Genomic DNA, 21,442 nt, shown 5'->3' with positions numbered 1-21,442 from the left:
TGTGTGTCAGAGCCAGGCCACGGGAGAGAGCAGTGTGAGCAAACCATCTGGGACCACTGAGGTTAGCAAAGCCAGGGGGCTTAGTGTGGGTCTGACATGCTACAAAGTCGTTCTCTATTTTTACTGTGGATCCTGCTGAGGGTCAATTTCTATATTCTACCACAAAAATTTCCTTGTAGGGCCAAGGGCCTTAACTCCCATACCACCTCGCCTGGAACATTGGACCAGTGAAAAAATGAACACTTGGGGCAGGAAATTTAGCTCGGTGGTTCCACTGCCTGCCTCACCAGCGCAAGGTCCCAATTTGATTCCCGGTCCCAAAAAGAAAACAATGTACACTTTATGGCTGAAATCTGCCTGGTGGGTCAAAGGCTCTGCCAGTGGCATGGGGCTTGGTGTGAGACCTGCTCACCCCCTCACTGCATCACCCCTGTAGTCCGATTCCTTGCCCACTCCTTTCTCCTCAGAATCTAAAATTTCTCTTCCATCAGCAACCCAGGCAAACAATAGAGGCATGCTTAAGAAATGGTATTTATTCCTTTACCTTCTTTCCTTTTCCCTACCCTATGGGAAAAGGAAAAAATGCAAACAAAGTCTTTGTACATAGGGAGGGGTGGTGGGATTGAACAGAGAGCAGGGCAAGGGGGAAAAAATAAGAACCAAGGTGTATCACGTCAATGTACCAATTCTCAATAAGTATTGTCAGCATTTTTTTTCCTAAATTGTAGCAATACAATTAATGAATACAAAAGAGATTGCATCTGAAGTCCAACCACCCTGACCTTGTTGGGAAACCTTCCTGGGAGTGGCTTGCAAAGAGGAGCAAAGCCAGTGGGCAGGGCTTCTGGGGACCATTTATATACTGCGACTCCAGGAGAGTTTCACAGAAGACCCCACTTGTCACAGCCACGCAGAGGAAGACAACAATGTCGAAATTGCCGGTAGGTTAAAGTGGTACCAGGACCAGTGGTCCCATTCAAATGAAAGAAGGGGAAGATGTGAGCCTTTATGAGATGCACATGTGAGCCTTTCCATGGCACATGTTTTGCTGGCAGAGGTGCTTGTGTGGAACAGAGAGACCCTGGGGATGTGATGGGAGAGATCCTTATAGAGATGGCATGCTCCTGCAGGGCCAAGGTAATCCTGTATCAGCACTGGATTGTCAAGCTGATATAGCTGTGAGCTCCACTTAGATGATGCAGCATCCTTGGGAGGAGGTCAGCTAACCAGGATGTGTGACTATGAGAATGAGTGTAGAAGAAAGGCTATACAGTTGTTCTTCAGGACTGTGGCTGTGAGTGTGTACAGGGGTACTACTGGACAGGTCACAGATTAATGGTGCATAGCACACTTAACAGGAGTTCAGGAGTGTGTGTTACTCAGTTGCAATAGAGATGGATTCTGTGCGTGTGTGTGTGTGTGTGTGTGTGTGTGTGTGTGTGTGTGTGTGTGTGTGTGTCCTGCTAGGGATGGAACCCAGGGCCTTGCAGATATTAAGCATGAGCTCTGTCACAGAGCAACATCCCGGGTCTCATGGTAACAACTTCAGATGTCACAAAGTTATTGTGCAGTGGTGTTCTAGAAGGGGCCTTTCCCTTCCAATAAGTAAGCCTTGTAAAACCGTTCTCCATGTCAGTAATTAGGATTAAGGTTTGAGGTCTTTTCCAGTCTTCTGGTCCTGAGAATACTCTACAAACCAGGAATTTCTGAAAAATCCTTCTTGTATTGGAGAAACTGATCACATTCAAGAAATGGATCTACAACATCACTACAAAATCAAGATGTGAACCCAGATAGCCTGACTCTTCTGCAACTCTTCAGCCTCATCAAGGAGACGGGGCCCCAACTGTGCTGGGGTCAAAAGAAGGAGGACCCTGGAGTTTGACCTTTGGCCCCTAACCTGTTGCCTCTAATCTGTTGGCCTCCAACCTCGCTTGGAGGATCACACATCCCTGGCCTGACACCTCTCTTCCACTCTCAATCCCCCAACAGATCCCAAACTCACACAATGTGTCCTTGCCTGTGGGTTCTACAGTGACCATCCAAGGCAAAGCTAACAATGCTTTCCGGTGAGTTCTGCACCATGTGTGCAGGCGGGTGGGTGAGGTGTGAGGCTATCACAACTCAGGGGATCCCATCATGTCAGAGTTATCCTGACATGTGTAATCAGCATGCTGGAGCCACATCCTAGGAGCAGGTCTGGAGATGTCCTCAGTACCAGGGGTATTTCCTGGGCTATGGTCAGATCTTGATTTCTGGGTAGGAGACCATTCATGTTGGGGCTGTGGTTCTGTGTCAAGGGACACAGACTTCTCAGGGGATCCACAATCCATAGGCCAGGCTCAACTGCTGCTCAGTTTTAGTGTCAGGATAAAGACACAGCACCTCACCACCAAGCCCTACAGGAAGAAGGCTTCCCTATCACCCAGGAGAGATCATGAGGACAATGTGGGAAGGGATTTGTGCTCTAAGTGTGCATGTCACAAGAAAGAAGGGACATAATGAACATGTTGTGTGCTTTGCTCTTCAGGATGGAGCCACGCATGCAGGTGGATTTCCACACTGGCACTAGTGCGAAGTCTAACATCGCCTTCTCCTTCCAAGTGTGCTTTGGAAAATGTGTGATAATGAACAGTCTACAGAATGAAGGCTGGGGACCTGAGGATAAATCCTTCAATGTGCCCTTTGAAGAAGACACGCCATTTGAAGTGGTCATCTCGGCACTGGAAAATGAGTACCAGGTGAGTCTCCCAGGGTGAACGCCCAGGCGGGCTTCATAGTCTCTCAGAGGACTCAACTCTTCCTGGCTGGAGAGTCCTTTTGAATCCATCTTCTGTAACTTCTCCTGCCCCAGATTTTCACCCCAGAGAAGATCTGCTTGTGCTGCATCCTTGGGTCTCCTCCAAATCAGACCAGGGTATGAAGTCAGCTCACACTGTCAATTCACCCTGACCTGCAGAAACTCCTCTTTCTTCCTTCCTTCCTTCCTTCCTTCCTTCCTTCCTTCCTTCCTTCCTTCCTTTCTTTCTTTCTTTTCCTACCAGGGATTGAACTTGGGACCTTGCAGTTGTGCAGCAGGCAAGTCAGTTCTATGTCTCTCCTTATTGAAATTTTTAGGCAGGTACACTGTTTAAAAAGGTATTTGAATAAGATTATAGTAATCTCAAAAATCTAGTCTTCCTCTCACTCCTAAACCTCAGTCCTTCTCATCCTAATAGCTGTTACTTGCTTCCTTGTTCTCTGTCCTGAGATAATCTACACTTCCAGCAGCTTTGTGTGTCTGTGTTTGTGTGTGTATACTGTCATCTTTGCTTTCTGAGAAAACGCTTGTATCCATTTCTCTGCACAACTCACGTTGAGAAATAGAGTTTGTTTTAAATTTTTTTCTTATTTTCGCCCCTCAGTACATATGTAGAGGACATAGTATTTACATGGCTTGTGGGAAGTTGGTCCATGTACGTAGCACATCTTAATGCCTTTTCTCATTCCCTTTCCCTTCCTTCCTTTCTACCTTCCCCCATACCTTGACCTCCTTCCTTTTTAAAATTGTTTGTACAAGTTTGCAGCTCATAAAGTTCACATTCTTCGTCTAAAGTTGGTATTTGTAGGCAAAGAATATATCTTATGAACAAATACAGAGGTAAATAGTGGTTACCAGAGCCTAGGAATGATGCAAGGGAAGAGGAGGGTGGACAGAGGATGGGTAGTGGCCACAGGGTACAGTTGGATCAGCAGAATGACTATCGATGATTTCTAGCACAGTAAGATAACTATGGCTGGTGCCGATGAACTTCCTATCTGAAAATCGCTACTAGAGCAAAGTTTGAATGCTCCTAACACCTAGAAATGATAAATATCTGTGTGACGCCCATGTTTTAATGGTCTAATCATGACAAATTGTATGCATGTGTTGAAATATCACATGGTTCCCCCAAATATGCAACATTGTTATATATCAATTAATATTCCAATACATTTTTTAAAAGCATATGTCTTTTGGAAACTATTCCATCCATTTCCTCATTGTTTAATGACCGCTCAATCTTCCATACAAATTACCAAAGCTGGTTCAACGTGCCCCTGGATGGATGGACATTTAGGTTATTGCTTGTACTGTGCTCTTCTACTAATCATATTTCTATTAGCTCATCATTGTCATCATCACAATCGTCTTCATTTTTTGGAGGACTATTTCAGAGAAATGTGCGTGCTTTAATTTGACAAATTAACACCTAAAAAATCCATAGAGCATAGCCTCAGCAGTAAAATATTTATGCACAGATTTGCTGGGCATAGTGGCCCCCACCTGTGGTCCCAGCACTCAAGAGGCTGAGGCAGGAGGATTGCCACAAGTTCCAGGCCAGCCTGGGCTACATTGTGACATAAGGCCAGCCTGAACTATGTAGTGAAACACTGTCTCCAAAAACCACCACTCCCCCAAAATGCACAATTTTGTGACCTCATAGCAGGAGGAAACATCACTGGCGTTTTATGAAGGTTAAGGCGGGAAATCTTTTTGTGTGCTAATTAGCTGTTCATGATAACAGCATAGTGTTTGAATCATCTGTGCTCATCTATCTCTTTGAGAACATTCAGGATCCATTCTTTCCTCCCACGGGTCCAAATCTGAGTACTCAAAAAGAAACTGGGGCATCAGCAGTAACAGTAGTCCGGCTCTGTGGGACAGAAACTTACGCGTTCGGTCAATGTGTATCTGGCTGGTTCCGAGCAAGACACAAGGATTCGAGACTCACGACATAATCACAGGCCATTGGCATCTGCTAGGGTAAAAATAGAGTCTGAGTGACATGGAGTGGTAGAACTTCTGCATGGAGAAAGAAAGGAAACAGAAAAGAGTAACTGTCTGAAAGAGTCAAAAAAGGTAGCCTGCCCACAGAGGCATGGCCATTGAGTTCTGAGGTGTGGTTAGGAGTTTTCTGAATGTAAGTAGACACAGGAGGGGAGAAGTAGGCAGGAGTGAACCCTTTTATGGCTTCGTTTCACATTTCTCACCCATTTTCCCTTTGTAGGTTTCAGTAAATGGCAAATATTGTTACAGCTTTGCCTATCGATTGCCACTGAGCTCTGTGGAGATGATACAGGTGTGGAGAGATGTCTTCCTGAAATCAGTGGATATAAAGCAAGGGTAGTGAGCAGACTCCCCATTGTGAAAGGAGGTTTCTCTCTCTGGATGATCATGGCCTTCCCAGAGCCCACTGACAACGATGCCACATCCTCTTGGATGCATTTGGTCATTAAAACTTTACAAACGTAGCAGGATCTGGCTCTTGTTTTCCAATAGTTGAGTAACTATTTCTGGGTGCGTCTGGCCTCTTCTTTCCCCAGGGTCCTGCTGCTCCCAGATACTGCTCACTCATGCAGCCCCTGGCCTGCAGTTTTCCCAGCTCCCAGATATGGGTTCCTATCCAGCCCTGCCAGTCCCACATGCTGCTCATTTGTACAGTTTCCAGGCTTACATCTGTCAGTGCTCAGATTTCGGTGCCTCACCTAAGTTCCACCCTAGTTTTCAAACTGGAAAGGGGCTGCCAGTGTCCCCCTCATACTGAGTTGCCCAGGCTGCCTGGAACTTTGTATCCAAGGCAAGCACGTCACAAGAATGGAGGGGAAGTCTGGATAGTGTCGACACGCCCCTGGCCTCCAATGGGAAAGAGGCTTTGTCCCAGAAGACCTCTTATCTTGACCAATATAGCCTGTGCTGCTGGGAGAAGACTAGGTGGACCCATGTGGTTCACCACACCCAGCAGGTGGTGGTGGTGACCTGTTTTCCCTTATGGATGGCTGGGTTTCCCTGAGGGTGGTGGAAAGAAGGCTCCAGGAAGGTTCTTGGGCAATCTACAGAGAGGTCCCTGAGGTTTCTTCTCTGTATTCCATCAACTTTAACCTCTCTTGGCTTGAGAAATAAAAAGGAAGACCAGCTCCGTTGGCAGCCGGTAGGAGGGAGTGGTTCCCCCATGGACCAAACATTCGAATACATGCTGGGAAGAAACTGCTGTGGTGCCAGCACTGGCCTGGACAGGTCTTGGACCCCTTTCTCCTGGTCCTTCCAGGCCCTGGAAACAAGGATGTCTGGTACAAAGGGAGGTCAATAGTTATGGTTGTTGAAATCCTGCCACAATCCTTGAGGACCCCAAAGAACCCATAACCTGTAGGTGGAGCCTTGTGTGGATCCCCATCTATTACCTAGGTCCATGGACTCTCCGGACCCAGCAAATAAGACAACTGCACCAGACAGCTCGAGATCACAAAAAGTTGCTAACAGAACTAGAACCTTGGTTTTATTTCTTTTAGATATCAATGATGCCAGCAGTATTCGCTGACTTCTGTACCCACTGTTCATTCTTTGCAATGTCCCGGTCACACTCCTGTTGTCTCTATGTGTGGCTCCACTTTGGTCCATCTTTTCTTCACCAATACCTCACTGTCTGGACCACTATGGCTTTGGAATATATCGTGTGCCCTGGGAGGTGGTTTCCCATCTTGTTCTCAAGATTGACCTGTCCTTGTCCCTGTTGCCTCCAAAGTCAATTATAGAAATAATTTCAGCTCCATGAAAACGTCAGGTGTATACCTCATTAAAATGTACTTGAAATTTTATATGAGGTGGAGATAACTAGTAACCTTATGACTTTTTAGTTTTTTTGTAATGAATGTATCATAACTCTCATTTTGGTTTTTAGTAACTATTAGTGATCTTCTATACATTTACTCCTAATGATATTGCATATTTTCTGTATATCTCAATGTATCTGATCATGTCTCCTGTTTAAATTGAATAGGTTTCAAGTGAAAATTTTTCAGAACTGTGCAGAGATGACATAATAGTTTAATTATTTTAAATTCATACTTTCATGCAAATCTGTATACTTACAGTTTAGCTCTGTTTTATTAGATTTCATAGGTAAGCTGTCATCCATAGCCATTTTCACTTTTTTCTACAATTTCCAAATTTTTCTTCAATTATTGTACAATAATTTATTCACAGTGATTCGCATATTTATGCATTTTAATGTTGAAGGACATTTTCTATTGTGTTCAGTTAAAAAGAGATGACTAAAGATTTCATGTTTATTGATTTAAAATATATTTTATGAGTCTACTAATACGAGAAATATTGGATAATATGTTTAGATCAATCCATTCCCCCATTACCCCTCTTACACTCTCGCCCCATCTTCTTTATCCCCTTCCCCTTATCTAATAAGAGTCTCCTTCGTATTTTCGTGTAATATTTTTAGATTTCACATAGTAGGGAGAATATGTGATACTTCTCTTCCTGAGTCTGCATTCTTTCACTTAATGAAAACAAAACCAGAGCTGGGTTTAGTGGTGCACACCTGTAATTACAGCATTTTAGAAGCCTAGGCTAGGAAGATTGAAAGTTCAAGTTCCACCTGGGCAACTTAAGAAAACTCTGTCTCAAAATAAAAAAGAGGCAGGGGATGTAGTTCAGTGGTTGAGTGCCTCTGGGTTCCATTCCCGGTACCACACAAAGAAACAAACAAAATGAAACAAACAGTATAGTAATGCAGAATGGGGGTCCTGAATGAGTTAGATAGTCACAAGAAGAAATGTAATTGTGTTGTATACCTAAAAGGTACCAACAAAAGAATTTAAGGGAAAAAAAAGAAATAGCAAATAAACATATGAAAAAATGTTCACCATCACTGGTCATTCAAGAGATGCAAATGAAAAAAACACTGAGATTCCACCTCACCCCAGAAAGAATGGCTGCTATCATGAAATCAACCAATGACAAATGCTGTTAGGGCTGTGGGAAAATAGGAACCCTGCTCCACTGCTGGTGGGAATGTAGACTGGTGCAACCACTAGGGAAATCAGTATGGAGATACCTCAAAGAACTAGGATTGGAAGTCTCATTTGACCCAGTTATTTCCCTGCTGGGTATCTTCCCCAAAGAATTAAAAGAAGCACACCACGGCGATATATGTACACCCATGTTCATAGCAACATAGTTTGTGAGAGCTAAAACTTGGAAACAGCCGAAATGCCCATCAACTGGAGACTGGATAAAGAAAATATGGTTTTTCTATAAGATGGAGTACTACTCAGTCATAAAGAAGTTCCTAAGGTGCTCTTTGTCATGAAAGTATCTTATTTCTCCATCAATTTTGAAAGATAGTTTTGCAGGGTACATCAATCTGGGTTGGAGCCTGTTTTCCTTTAGGGCTTGAAATATGTCACTCCAAGCTCTTCTTGCCTTGAGAGTTCACGTTGAGAAATCTACTGTGATTCTGATGGGCTTTCCTTTGTATGTGATTTGTTTCTTTTCTCTAACTGCTTGTAGAACTTTGTTCTTCTGTTGAGTGTCTGGAATATTACCAATTATATGCCTATGTGTAGATTTTTTTTGATCAAGGCTATTTGGAGTCTTATATGACTCACTTATCTGTATGTCAAGTTCTTTTTCCCTGCTTACGAAGTTTTCTGCTATCGCTTCTGTGAACAATTTCTTTTATGTTGCCTGCATTCTCTCCTGTTTCTTCATTGACTCTGATCAGTCTTGTGTTATTCTTCTTTGCATCATCTAGCAGCTGCTGGATTGATTTTTCATGGTCCTTTACTATTTTAAAGAAATTTTTCTTTTCCTGGTCACTAATTGCAATCTTATCTTCTATATCTGAAATTCTGTCCTCACATTGGCTCATTCTGCTGTGTCAACTTTCAGTGGAGTTTTTAATCTCCTGGAAATCTGTTTAATAGATTCCATTTGTTTCCTATGTTGGGATTCCATCATGTTCATCAGCTCCTCTATTTTTTTTTAATCTGGGTCCTCTCTAGATTTATTAATCTCATCTTGCACTATGGGCACAATCTCTGCTGTTTTCTGAGAAATTATTTCTGATTTCATTTTTTCCAGATCCTCTTTCATTGCGAGTTCAGGGAGTCCAGGTGATTGAGTATCAGATTGTTCCATCTCATTACCCTTTGGGGGTGGTTTAGGTGATCTGGAAGTCTGGTTTTGAGACTTGTTTATGTTTCTTCTCATTTCATCGGGCACAGTGGGGGGATGTGTGCTGCTGGCGCCCATGAGGCTCTCCTCCTTGGCACTGGGGGTGGTGGTACATTGGCCGGGAAGGTTCACCTCCTCTCCCCTGGGGGCCCAAATTAGCAATCTTGAGGTGTTCTCCAGGGATGTCTGGTCTATGCTGGACAGAGTCTCCAAGCAAGCACATCACAAGAACGGAAGGGAAGTCTCTATTGTGTTGAGACACCCCTGGCCTCCAGAGGGAAAGAAACTAAAGTCATTTCCAGCACCTTGTCCAAGAAGGTCTTCTCTCCTGACCTGCCAGTATAGGCTGTGCTAATGAGAAGACTAAGTGGACCATGTGGCTAGCCATGACCAGCAAGTGGTGTTAGTGTCCTGGTTTGGGGTAGAGATCCTTGAAGGTGCTGAAAAGAGGGCTATAGGGCAATTTACAGAGAGATTCCTGAGGTCTCCTCTCTCTATTCCATCAACTTAGGCCCTGTTGGCTTGAGAAATAAAGAGGAAGACCAGCTCCACTGGCCAGCAGAGAGTGAGGGAATGGTTTCCTCACGGACCAAGGTGGCCCATATGTGCTGGGAGGAAACTCCTGTGGTGCCAGGACTGCCTGGACAGGTCTTGGACTCCATTCCCCTGGACTTTCCAGGCCCTAGAAATAAGGATTCCGTGTTGTAGAAATGGTCAGCAACAGTGATGGGTGGTACAGAAGAAGGCCAATAGTTCCAGTTCTTGAAGTCCCCCCACAATGCTTGAGGATCCCAAATAATCCATGGGCCTTAGGTGGAACTTTGTTCAGATTCTCATCTATTACCTAGGTCCTTGGACTCTCTAGGCCCAATAAACAGGATAAGGGGGCAGATAGACAACTCTAGAGCACCAAAGGTTCTCAACAGCTGCCTTTTGTCTCCTCCCAGTGGTTCCTTTTGCACATTGCAGGTGTTTTGTTTTGTTTACTATTTTGGGCTCAAACTTTTGATCTTCCTGTCTCTGAGACTCTTCTAACCCCTTTTGGACCAGTGGTTATCAATTTTCAAAGGTGGCCAGAAGGAGTTAGTTAAGAATTTGTGTTGACCCTGAACCTAAAGGGCCCAAAGAAACAATCTTAGTCGCAGTGAAAGAAGAGTCCATGGACACTCATTTTGATCACATTCCCTGTTGTTTCTTCAAGCCTAGGACAAAGCAGCAGGTCAAGGTTAGAGTAAGTGTTTGGGAAGCTCAGAGCCTCTACATACCTCTGCCTGTCCCCATTTGTGTTGGCAAGTCCTCGTGAGCCTGTTCTCAATCTTTCAATGGGAGAGAAATGGAGCCTCTCACTCACTGCACAGTGTCAAGCACAAAATTTTCTTGAGGAACAGGCTTCTCTGGATAAGTAGACTTTGTACCTTGGAGGAATCAAACACCAGGATAAGTATTTGATTCTGACGCTCAGGAGATCCCAGGAAAGTGTTGGTTCTGACAGATAGAAGGATAGTAATCATGAAAACCAGACCTACTAAGATGGTGCGACTCACCTGGAAGCCAACTCACCTGTAAATATATATTTCCGGCTGTTTGGGTTTATATTTGGCCATTGTTGGCAGTGACAAAGAGCACAAGTAATCTAAGTTACTGGAATTTGAAGTCCTTCCCCCCCACAGTCTCCCCTCCCAGAAGCTAAGCCTCACCCAATACCAAGGCATTGGACAGAGCCCTGAAGCCAGAAGCATGAGGCATATGAGGCTTCCCAGGTGTTGATGACCTTAGGCACACGAGCTAACATCCACAGGAGAACAGTGGATTCTGGGAATAAGAATGGTTCTATCCCCATTGCATGTGAAATGGGTCAGTTGTTATATGTGTATGAGATTCCTGCTCTCATGTGGAATCCTAGTAGAGCCCTGGAGATCTGTCTTCTTTGGAAAGAGCATGAGGCCGACAAAGGATTCTCCTGGAGGAAGGCCTTCACAGTGCCATGGGCTGGAAGATGTCAAGGGCTCTTGTCAGCTCTTGAAATCAGGAGATAAACTCAGTTTCTAGAATTGGCTTTACCTGTACTGACAATGATCTCCAAGGGTAAAACCACCAACGTGAAGGAACAACATAGATGTGCAGAAACCATTCTTAACATATGGAGAATTGGGTCTAAGGCTGGATGAGTCTGGTGTGGGCAAGAGGCTGCTGGGCATGGGCATCTGTGGGATGAGGCACTGCAGCTCTGAGGCCAGGTGTCTTGTCCCAAACTTCATACTCATACAGCTTTCTTCCCTGGAGTCACTTCCAAAGGCAGTCTCTAAGCCGGGTTTGCTGGAGCACACCAAAGTTGGTAAAGAGGAGAGAGTTTGAATCTTGCACCAGAGGAAAGCAGATACAAGGCAGGGACTATAGAGAAAGTGAACTATGGGAAGGTAAACTGAAGGAGAAACTCACTGGACCAAAATCCAGTACAAGGGAGACTCAGAAGGGAAGTCCCTTGCTCTTGGATTGGGGCACCACTTACACCCCAGGTCCACCATAACTGACATGTGAGGAGAAGATTGGGCTCTCTGAGAGATGAAGCTGGTGTTTCTGCCATTCCCTGGCTGATAGAATGGGCTTGCAGGCACTCTACCCTCCCAACAGAAAGAAGAGCACAGCAAGTGAGGTAGTCACACACCAGGGCTTGAAAGAAACCGGAAGCAGGGGAGCAGTGTATAAGGGGACACTGGCAGCCCTTTGGAAATTTGAAAAGAAGAGTGCTACTCAGATTAGGGTCCGAAATCTGAGCACTGAGAGACTTCAGCCTGGGAACTGCACGAGTGAGCAGCATCTGGGACAGGCAAGGCTTGTTAGGAACCTAAATCTGAGAGCTGAGGAAACTGCAGCCTAAGGGCTGAATGAGTGAGTACCATCTGGGAGCAGCAGGACCCTGGGGAAAGAAGAGGCCAGACCCAGTCAGAAATAGTTACTCAGCCATTCCTTCCCCACACTTGAAGAGTGTTGGGCTTATGGGGCATTGGGCTGGTGTCTATACCAACAGGCTCCCACAGGTGAGCCCCTGGTATCCCCTAGGAAGGGCTGCTGAAAGCAGAGTTCCTTGGCGATTCACTAAGTTTACAAGTCAAGAATGACACTCTGGGAAAAGTGACTAAAAAGACTGAGTGGAAGGACAGAGACCAACACTCAAAACAGAAAGCATCCGGAGACAGGCTAAGCAGAAAGAAAAAAAGAATCAACTGCAGACTTGTCCTGCAGGGAAAGGGATGGAGTGCAACAGAGCCCTGGCAAAAGGTGACAGAGAACCAGGTGCTGGGCCACTTACACTGCACTCTATCCACCCCACATTCACTGGGATAGTTGGATCTTGGGACAGAGACAGAGACCTAGTTAGCCACACCCAGGCCACTGCTTGAAGCTGGAAGGCAGGCACAGAGACCCATCCACTTCAAGAAGCCTCCGTGCTCACAAGCGGACAATTAAGCCATCCATGGGGTGGAGAGGCAGCTTGCAGACCTTCAACTGAACTAGGCTGCAGTATAAATGGGACTGTGAGGACGCTTTTTGTCCTTTTTTTTTTCTCCTTCATCATTTTTGGGCCGCTTTTCTTCCCTGTTTTCTCCTCCCTCTCCTTTTTTCTTCTCTCTTCCTCTCTTTATTATCCCTTATCTCCCCTCATTTCATCTGGCATACATATAGGGGGTGCCTGTATATGTTAAAAAGAGAATAGGAAATTAACCAGTGCTTTAACTTAATAGTACCTTTCGTGGGCCTGCCAGAGTAACTCTTCCCAAAATTGTGCATCCAGGAGCCAAACACAAACTACCAACATATTCAAAGGTTCTGACAATCTCAGCTTTCCTCAATCTCTAATTACACTTCTCTCCCTCATATCCTTCCTCCTGCTCCCACAAACCTTCTCTCAAACACCCTCAACACTAGTCCTTTTTTCCAGCTATAAAAGTAATTTCAACACAGTCTGATCTCCTGTCTGATTTGAACCCATCAGTATATCTTTTCTTTCCCTCTCTTCCTACTGACTTACCCCTTTCCTTTTCCTCTTCCTTTTTCCTCACCCCTCTCCCTCCACATCCCAGCCTCTCTTATCAGCAGAATAGTACAGTCTGTAGGGGTATTGATGAAAGGGTGAAATTGTTAAAACAACTTTTAAGGTCCGTAACTGATGCATGGTGGGATCTTTGGACATTATCATAACTGGTAGGAATTTTCTGGCAATGCAGTGACCAGGTCTGAGCATTAAACTGGGTAGATAAAAGAGGTAAATAAACCAAGCAGCAAACAAGGCCAATATCACATCAGTGGAAAGCAAACACTAAAGGGATCTCCATACTACAAACAGAGCCTTTCTACTATAATTGATACTCAACCCTAAACACACTCACATACACACAGGAACAGGAGACACAAGAAAACAAGACAAGAAAATGCTGCCAAAAATTTCTAACTCTCCTATCTGATGAATGTAGTTGTCTTGAAGTTCTCTCAAGGGAACACCCCAGGGAGAGGGTGGGACTCAGGGAGGATCTTCTGACACCAAGGCCCAGCCTCCTGCACTTGGCCGGGAAGCAGTAATGGGCACTGGCTGGGCAGGGGTGGCAAAGGAGGCTCTCATCACCCCATGTCTTTGGGTAGAGGAGAAGGGGGCTATGGAAACTGTTATCAGTGGGAAGTGACAATGTGTGTTTTGGTCAAAAGGTTTGCCTTGCATCCATAGTTTTTATCAAAATGTGGTGATTGTACACATTAATGGAATACAGCCTGGGGTTTCAACACATGCACACAGCATGTTCTGATAAAATCAGGTGATCCACGTTTGCACCTCCTATCCTTTATGTTTGGAGCCTTTGTGCTTCTCTCTTTCAATTGTTCATAAAGTACATCATGCGTCCCTGTAAACTATAATCATACCACTCTGCTGAGGTACACTAGAACTTCTGCTTAGTTTGTAACCTCTTATCCAACCGCCATCACCACCCCTTTTAACTAAACAAAAGTCTTTCCTTAGAACTCCTTTCTGAGATATTTTTCTGCCTTTTCAACTGAGGGCAGGTAAATTCCTACTATATCTGCTGATTATTGGGTTACTAAATTCTCTTTAAGTAAACAAATGTCTTCCCTTGGAACTTCTAGTTGAAATATTCTCAGACACCAACATAACCAGGAAGTCCAAAATACATTGTAGCGGAGGCAGAGAGAGGAGCAAGACCACCCTTGCAGGCTTTGTGTAACCAAACGAAGAGTTTATTCACTGGAGAGCTCTCTGGCTATTTCCAACAATGGAGCCAGAGGCAAGCAGTGGAAGAGTAAAGCTTTTTAAAGTAGAGGTAGTTGTTGTTGGGGGAGGGAGGGTTACCAGGCTTTGATCCGAGTTTCCCCTCCTTAAAGGGCGGGATGGTATGGCCATGGACTGCAGTGCAGACTTTCTTGGACTTCCTGGAACTCTGCCAAGGCGGGAACTCTGGAAGGCTCTTCTTGCCTCCGAGAATTTGTCGCAAGGGCTTTTCCCGCCATGGCTAAGTTTCCCGCTGGGCGTGACGATCCTAATTCGCAGTTTCTTCAAAATTTATATGTGGCTCTACAACCAACGTGTGAATAGAACAAAAACAGATTATCTGTTAGGATAAGGGCTTAGCTAGGATCACAAGGAGCTCAAAGTACTGAAGAGCATGTGGCAGCTTCACAATGAACTCCAGAACCCTTTCCCTGGTTTTCTACTGGTTTCAGTGTGCATGCTCAGCACCAGCAGAATCACACGGTCGCTCTCTGACCTGGAAACTGAAGGCTATTTTCTCAGGGAAGTCCTGATGAAAGTCAGTAGAGCTGCTTCTACTTGTAAAAATGGTAAAGAGCAAGCACTAGTGCACCCCTGGAGGGTTCGCAGAGATTAGGGCAGACATCAAGGACTGGAAAGATTCAGGGGGAGTGATTCCCATCCAGCTGCCCATTCACTCACCTGCCTGGCCTGAGTAAAGAACAATGAGATCTAGGAGAATGAGAGTGGACCATCCTTGTTTCAGGAGATGGTGTTTCCAGTTGAGGCTGCTGTACCATATGTAATTTCATGGATTTGAGCAAATTCACACATGGTACATGCTGTAGTCACTGATCTGAAGAGTGTGTGTGTGCGTGTGTGATCTGAAGGGTGTGTGTGTGTGCGTGTGTGTTTTCTTGGTACTTGTTAAAGACCACAAAAAGAGCCAGGAATTTGGCTCAGTGGTGCCTCGGCCTGCCTCGCAAGTGCAAGGTCCTGAGTTCAATCCCTTGTACCAAAAACAAAAACAAAACAAACAAACAAAAACAAAAGACCACAAGAAGCACTTTGCTTTCTGCTGACATTCCTGACAACACACTGTCACCATCCTACCTCAGAGTATGTCAATTCTCCAACCCCTTTTAAAGTTTTGTCCACATAGAGCTTGGTTATTATTCCCTTGCACAAGACACCAAGCTGGTCTTTTACACTGATACTATTAAGGTCCTTAAACCTGGAAAGGAGAAGGTGATCACTTCTGTAAATGACTCGGGAAGGTGTTTATGTTTCAGAGTGTGGAAAATAAATCTCACAAACATTCTAGGGCTTTTCACCTTGGTGAAATTCTAGGAGCCCATGTTCAGGGACATGTTCAGATATTGCTTCAAAGGTGAAAGACAAGTTCTTACATCTGGCTCCTATTCTTACCAAAGAAAAGATGTGAAGTCAAGGAAGCACTTTTGGATATTGGAGGCAACTTGTGCCTCTCCTGAGTGTGTCCCTCTGGTCTATTTAACATTATGTTAGTCAGCTTCCATTGCTGTAAAAATTCCTGAGATAAGCTAAAAATAGGAAAGGTATATTTTGGTTCATAGCTTTAGAGGATTCACCCTGTGAATAATGACTCTCTTGCTTTGGGTCTGTGGCAGCAAATCATGGTGGTGAACACATGGTGGAACACACCTGCTCACTTCAGGTCAGCAAGGAGGGAGGGAGAGAGAGACAGAGAGAGACAGAGACACAGAAGCAGAGACAGAGGGACATAGAGAGAGACAGAGAATCTAAGGCCCCTGAAACAGATTCTGATCTCCTGCTCAGTGCTATACTGCAAGGTGAGAAGAAAACCTTTTTTTTTCCTTTTAACTACTAGATTTTGGAATGGCTTTTGTTTTTCTAAATTAAGTTTATTGGCACATTTTAGGCATACATAATGATCACATTTATCATAGGAAATTTGTACCTGTACATGGTATATCTTGGTTCTTATTTTTTTCCATTCCCTTTCCTTCCCTTTAACTCCTCCACCTCTTACTATTTACAAAAGCTTTGTTTCCATTTTTTCCTTTCCCTCTGCCCCTCCAATTCCCCTACTCATTTGAACATTTTCTTCCTTTTTTATGATACATATTATACATTTTGGTCCTCATTTACACTTTCAGTTTCTCACACCAGAAAAACAATGCACTATTTACACAAGTGTGTCCGATTTATTTCACCTAAGAGTATGGTCTCAAGGTGCATCCATTTACCTATAAATGTCTCAAGTTTATCCTTCTTTATGGCTGAGTAGTACTCCATTGTATTTTTTTAAAACCCACATCTTTTTATCCATTCATCCACTGATGGGTATTTAGGCTGTTTCCAAGATGTTGTTATTACAAATTCTACAGCTATAAACATGGGTGTGCATATGTTGCTGTGATGTGATGTTTTTAATCCTTTCAGGAAGATACCAAGGGGAATAGCTGGGTCAAATGGAACCACTAATATTAGTTTTTTCAGGAATGCAAGAAGAAAAACTTAAAAACCGAATTAAAGAGAGAAAGAAATGGGGAGCCAGGATGGCCAATGCTGAGCAAGCCCCAAAAGACCCTGGCTAGCCAAAGCTGCTGATATTTATTGGTGATATCATAGTTAAGTTAGGGTCATAGGGCTACGTGTAGTTTCTAGGAATACATTGCTGACACAGGCAAGGCTTGTAAGAGAAGAGACAAAGCATTCTTAATTTTGAGAACGGAATTTGGGAGCGAGTCACTCTGACCTCAGCTGCCATATTACCTAATCACATAGGCTTTGGTCTGAGTCACTTCTCAAAAAAAGCCAGTTGTGGGATTAACTCTTTACAGCCTGCACTGCTCACAGCCTGCTTTGGGCATAATCAGTGGAGGGGTCCCGCATTATGTGCCCGAGAAGACAGAACAGCATCCTCACAATCCCATTCAAGGGCACAAACCCAATGACCTAAAATCTCCCAGTAGATCCTACTTCCTTTTTTTATTTTGTTTTGTTTGTTTAGTTTTTTGATGCAGTGTCTTACTATGTAGTTCAGTCCTTGAATTTACCATGTAACCCAGCATGCTCTCAAATTTACAGCAATCCTCTTGCCTCATCCTCCCATGTGCCAGGATTACACCCATGTACCACCATGCCTGGCAAGACCCTACATTTTATAGGTTCCACCAGCTCCCGGTAGTTCCAAACTGAGGACCAGGCCCTTAACATGTTGACTTTGTAGGACATACCCATTGTATAATGTAGCACAAAATATTCTTAAATTTAAAAAGTTCATTTTGTGTGTGGCCTAGAACAAGAGAAGGCTTACTTGCAAAGAAATGACTAAAGTTTCTTTGTAAACTATATTTTATAGCCTGGTATGGTGGCATATGACTGTAATTCCAGCACTCAAGAGGTTGAGGCAGGATTTCTATTCTAGGTCTCTTCTGGTTCAAAATGAATTTTTGGATTGTTTTCTCTAGTTTTGTGAAATATACTGTTGGGATTTCAATTGGGATTGTATTGAATCTATATAGTGGTTTTGGAAGTATGGCCATTTTCACTATGTTGGTTCTTCCTGTCCAGGAACAGGGGATGTCTTTCCATTTTTTAATATCCTCTTTGATCTCTTTTTTTAGAGGACTGTAGTTTTCCATGTAGAGGTCTTTTGCTTCCTTTGTTAGATTGATTCCTAGATATTTCATTTTTTTGGATGCTATTGTGAAAGGAATTGTTTCCCTAATTTCTCTCTCAGTGACTCTGTTATTTGTGTACAAGAAGGCTATTGAGGGGCCAGGTTTTAGCTCAGTGGTTCCGCCACCTGCTTTGCAAGCACAGGGTCCTGAGTTTGATCCCCAGTACCAAAAATAAAGAAGAAGAAGGCTATTGATTTTTGAGTGTTGACCTGTATCCAGCTACTCTACCAAATTTGTCAATTAACTCTAGAAGTCTTTTGGTAGAGTTTTTTGGGTCTTCTATGTAGAGTATCATATCATCAGCAAATGATGACAGTTTAACTTCTTCCTTTCCTATCTTTATTCCTTTTATTTCTTTCTATTGTTTAACTGCTGTGGCTAATGTTTCCAGAACTATATTGAACAGGAGTGGTGGAGGAAGGATTTCTGTGAGTTCAAGGTCATCCTGGGCTACATAGTGAATTCAAGGCCAGCCTGAACTACATACCAAGACCATGTCTCAAAAAAAACCCCAAAATATATGTATATTTTATTACTGTCTATTAATGCTGCAAAATATTGGGTTTCAATATATATAATGTATTTTAACTATATCCACCCCATCACCCTCCCTCACTCATTTCTCCCATCCCCTTATTCCCTTCTTTTTGTCTAGTAATAGTCTCCCTCTACTTTCTTATTATTTTCTTAGTTTCACATATTAGGAAGAAGGGGTGGTACTTGACCTCCTGAGTCTGGGTTATTTCACTTAACAAAAATAAAAATAGAGCTGGGCGTGGTACTGCAATCTTCTAATCCCAGCTTTTTTGGATTCCGAGTTAGGAGAATCACAAGTTCAAGTCCCACCTCAACAATTTAGCAAAACTTGTCTCAAAATGAAAAATATTTAAAGACACTAGGGGTGTAGCTCAGTGGTAGAATGCCTCTGGGTTTGATTTTCAATATTATAAAAACAAACAAACAAATGACTGTGTAATTTAGGGTGAGGTTTTGGGGGAAAGCCACAAAGTCACTAAAGGATTTATGATGGGGACAAAGACACACCAAGATTGAGAAGAGGATGAGGGTTTTGAGTCACGAGTTTTCAATCTCTGAGAGGTCAAAGGTCTGAAACCAGCTACATAGGGCCACATGGGGAGGTCAATCATGGAGCCCAGCAATGACTCTGCAATGACTCTGGAGACCAACACTCCCGCAAGCTATTCTGGTTGGTAATATCCTGTGTGTAACACACAGTACTGATGCTTGCAAAGCAACACTATCCTGACTGGAAGGTGACAATGCAGTGCAGGTCACCGAAGATGGGCAGGGTCTGTGAGATGTGTGTGCACGTGGACTGTCAGAGTGGAAGGGAAGAGTGTCTAAGAGCCAAGCTATGTGACAGAACAGTCTTAGTAAATCTCACCTGGTAGCACTGACATTAGGAAAGCCAAGCAGCTTAGTGTGGGGCTGAGATGCCACAAAGATGGTCTCTATTTCTTTCGCTGAGTCCTGCTGAGAATCAATGTCAATATTCTTCCAGAATAATTTCCTTTAGGGCCAAGAGCCTTAGCCCCCATTTCCCCTTGCCTTTGCCATTGGAGAAGTCAGAAAAACGTACACTTTCTGAACAAATTCTGCCTGGTGGGCAAAAGGCTCAGCCAGAGGCATGGAGGCTCAGTTTGAGACCTGCTCACCCCCTCACTGCATCACCCCTTTTGTGCAATTCTCTTCCCACTCCTTCCTCCTTGGAATCTAAAATTTTTGTTGCATCATCAACACAGGCCAGCAATCCAGGCATGGTTAAAACTGAGATTGTATCTGACAAGCAAACACTCATCCTGGTAGGAAACCTTCCTGAGAGTGGCTTGGAAACAGGAATGCAGCCAAAGGGCAGGACTTCCAGGACACTTTATAAACTGCAACCCCAAGAGAGTTGCACAGAAGATCTACCTTGGCACAGCCACCCAGAGGAAGACAACAATGGTGGAATTGCAGGTGAGTTAAAATGGCACTGGATGAAAGAAGGGGAAGCTCTTATGAGATGCACATATGAGCATTTCCATGGCACATGTTTTGCTGGCAGAGGTGCTTGTGCGGAACAGAGAGACACTGGGGATGTGATGGGAGAGATCCTTATAGGGATGGCATGCTCCTGCAGGACCATGCTAATCCTGTATCAGCACTGGATTGTCAAGCTGATATAGCTGTGAGCTCCATTTAGATGATGCAGCATCCTTGGGAGGAGGTCAGCTAACCAGGAAGTGTGATTATGAGAATGAGTGTAGAAGAAAGGCTATACAGTTGTTCTTCAGGACTGTGGCTGTGAGTGTGTACAGGGGTACTACTGGAGCAGTTACTAAGAAATAGTGCATAGCATAGTTAGCAGGAGTTGGGGAGTGTGTATTATTCAGTTGCAACTCAGCTGGACTCTGTGTGTGGGAGTGTGTGCATGTGTGTGTGTGTGTGTGTGTGTGTTTGCTAGGGATGGAACCCAGCACCTTGCACATGCTAAGTACAAGCTCTATCAGTGAGATACATCCCCAGGTCTCATTTTAACAGGTTCAGATGCCACAAAGTTATTGTGGGGTACTATTCCAGAAAGTGCCTTCCCCTTCCAATAGGTCAGCCCAGTACAGACCTTCTACATGTCAGTAATAAGGATTAAGATTTTATTAGGGCCGGGGATTTAGCTCAGTGGTTTCGTCGCCTGCTGCGCAAGAGCAAGGACCCAAGTTTGATCCCCGGTACCCCCCCACAAAAAAAAGATTTTATATTGCTCCAAGTCCTCTGGTGCTGATAACACTCTAAAGAGTAGGATTTTTTTTTTTTTTTTTTTTTTTGGTACCAGGGATCAAACTTGTGTCCTTGTGCTTGCAAGACAGGCAGCGAAACCACTGAGCTAAATCCCCAGCCCAAGAGCAGGAATTTTTAAATGAATCCTTGCATTAGAGAAACTGATCACACTAAAGTAATGGATTTTCAATGTCACTACAAAATTTGAACACAGATAGCCTGGCTCTTCTGCCACTCTTCTGCCTCATCAAGGAGACTGGGGCCTGACTGTGGTGGGGTGGAAAGAAAGAAGAGCCAGAGTTTGACCTTTGGCCTCTAACCTATTGCCTCTAATCTGTTGGTCTCCCATCTCTCTTGGCGGATCACACCTACCTGGCCTGACATCTCTCATCCACTCTCAATCCCCACAATAGATCCCGTACTCACGGATTGTGTCCTTGCCTGTGGGTTCTACAGTGACGATCAGAGGCAAAGCTAACAACGCTTTCCGGTGAGTTCTGCATAGTGCATGAGTGGGGGTGCGTTAGAGATGAGGCTGTTACAGCTCAGGGGCTCCCGTCATGTCAGGGTGATGCTGATGTGTGTAATCAGCATGCTGGAGCCACACCCTAGGAGCAGGTCTGGAGATGCCCTCAGTACTAGGGGTATTTGCTGGGCTATGGTCAGATCTTGGTTCTGGGGTAGGAGACCACGCAGGTTGGGGTTGTGGCTCTATTTCAAGGGACACAG

General features: G+C 44.2%; 1 protein-coding gene across 2 annotated transcripts; it reads left to right on the top strand.

The window, feature by feature from the left end:
- Window positions 1–722: 722 nt before the first annotated feature.
- LOC147828598 (galectin-10-like) lies at window positions 723–21,203 on the top strand. Of its 2 annotated transcripts, XM_087209264.1 has the most exons (5): window positions 723–941; window positions 1,993–2,069; window positions 2,531–2,741; window positions 19,702–19,915; window positions 21,127–21,203. In XM_087209264.1, the coding sequence occupies exons 1-5, from the start codon at window positions 927–929 to the stop codon at window positions 21,189–21,191; spliced, it is 582 nt and encodes a 193-aa protein (XP_087065390.1). In that variant the 5' UTR covers window positions 723–926; the 3' UTR covers window positions 21,192–21,203. The 2 variants fall into 2 exon arrangements, with proteins under 2 accessions (XP_087065390.1, XP_087065391.1); XM_087209265.1 differs by lacking the exons at window positions 19,702–19,915; window positions 21,127–21,203 and adding an exon at window positions 5,031–5,274 and having other exon boundaries at window positions 751–941.
- The last annotated feature ends 239 nt before the right edge of the window (window positions 21,204–21,442 follow it).

Source organism: Heterocephalus glaber, unplaced genomic scaffold (assembly GCF_053883595.1).
Source record: "Heterocephalus glaber isolate CG9 unplaced genomic scaffold, H.glaber_assembly_v1.0 deba00001002, whole genome shotgun sequence".
NCBI classification, from domain to species: Eukaryota; Metazoa; Chordata; class Mammalia; order Rodentia; family Bathyergidae; genus Heterocephalus; species Heterocephalus glaber.
The sequence above is the reverse complement of the archived record's forward strand: the minus strand, read 5'-3'. Positions and strand labels throughout refer to the sequence as shown.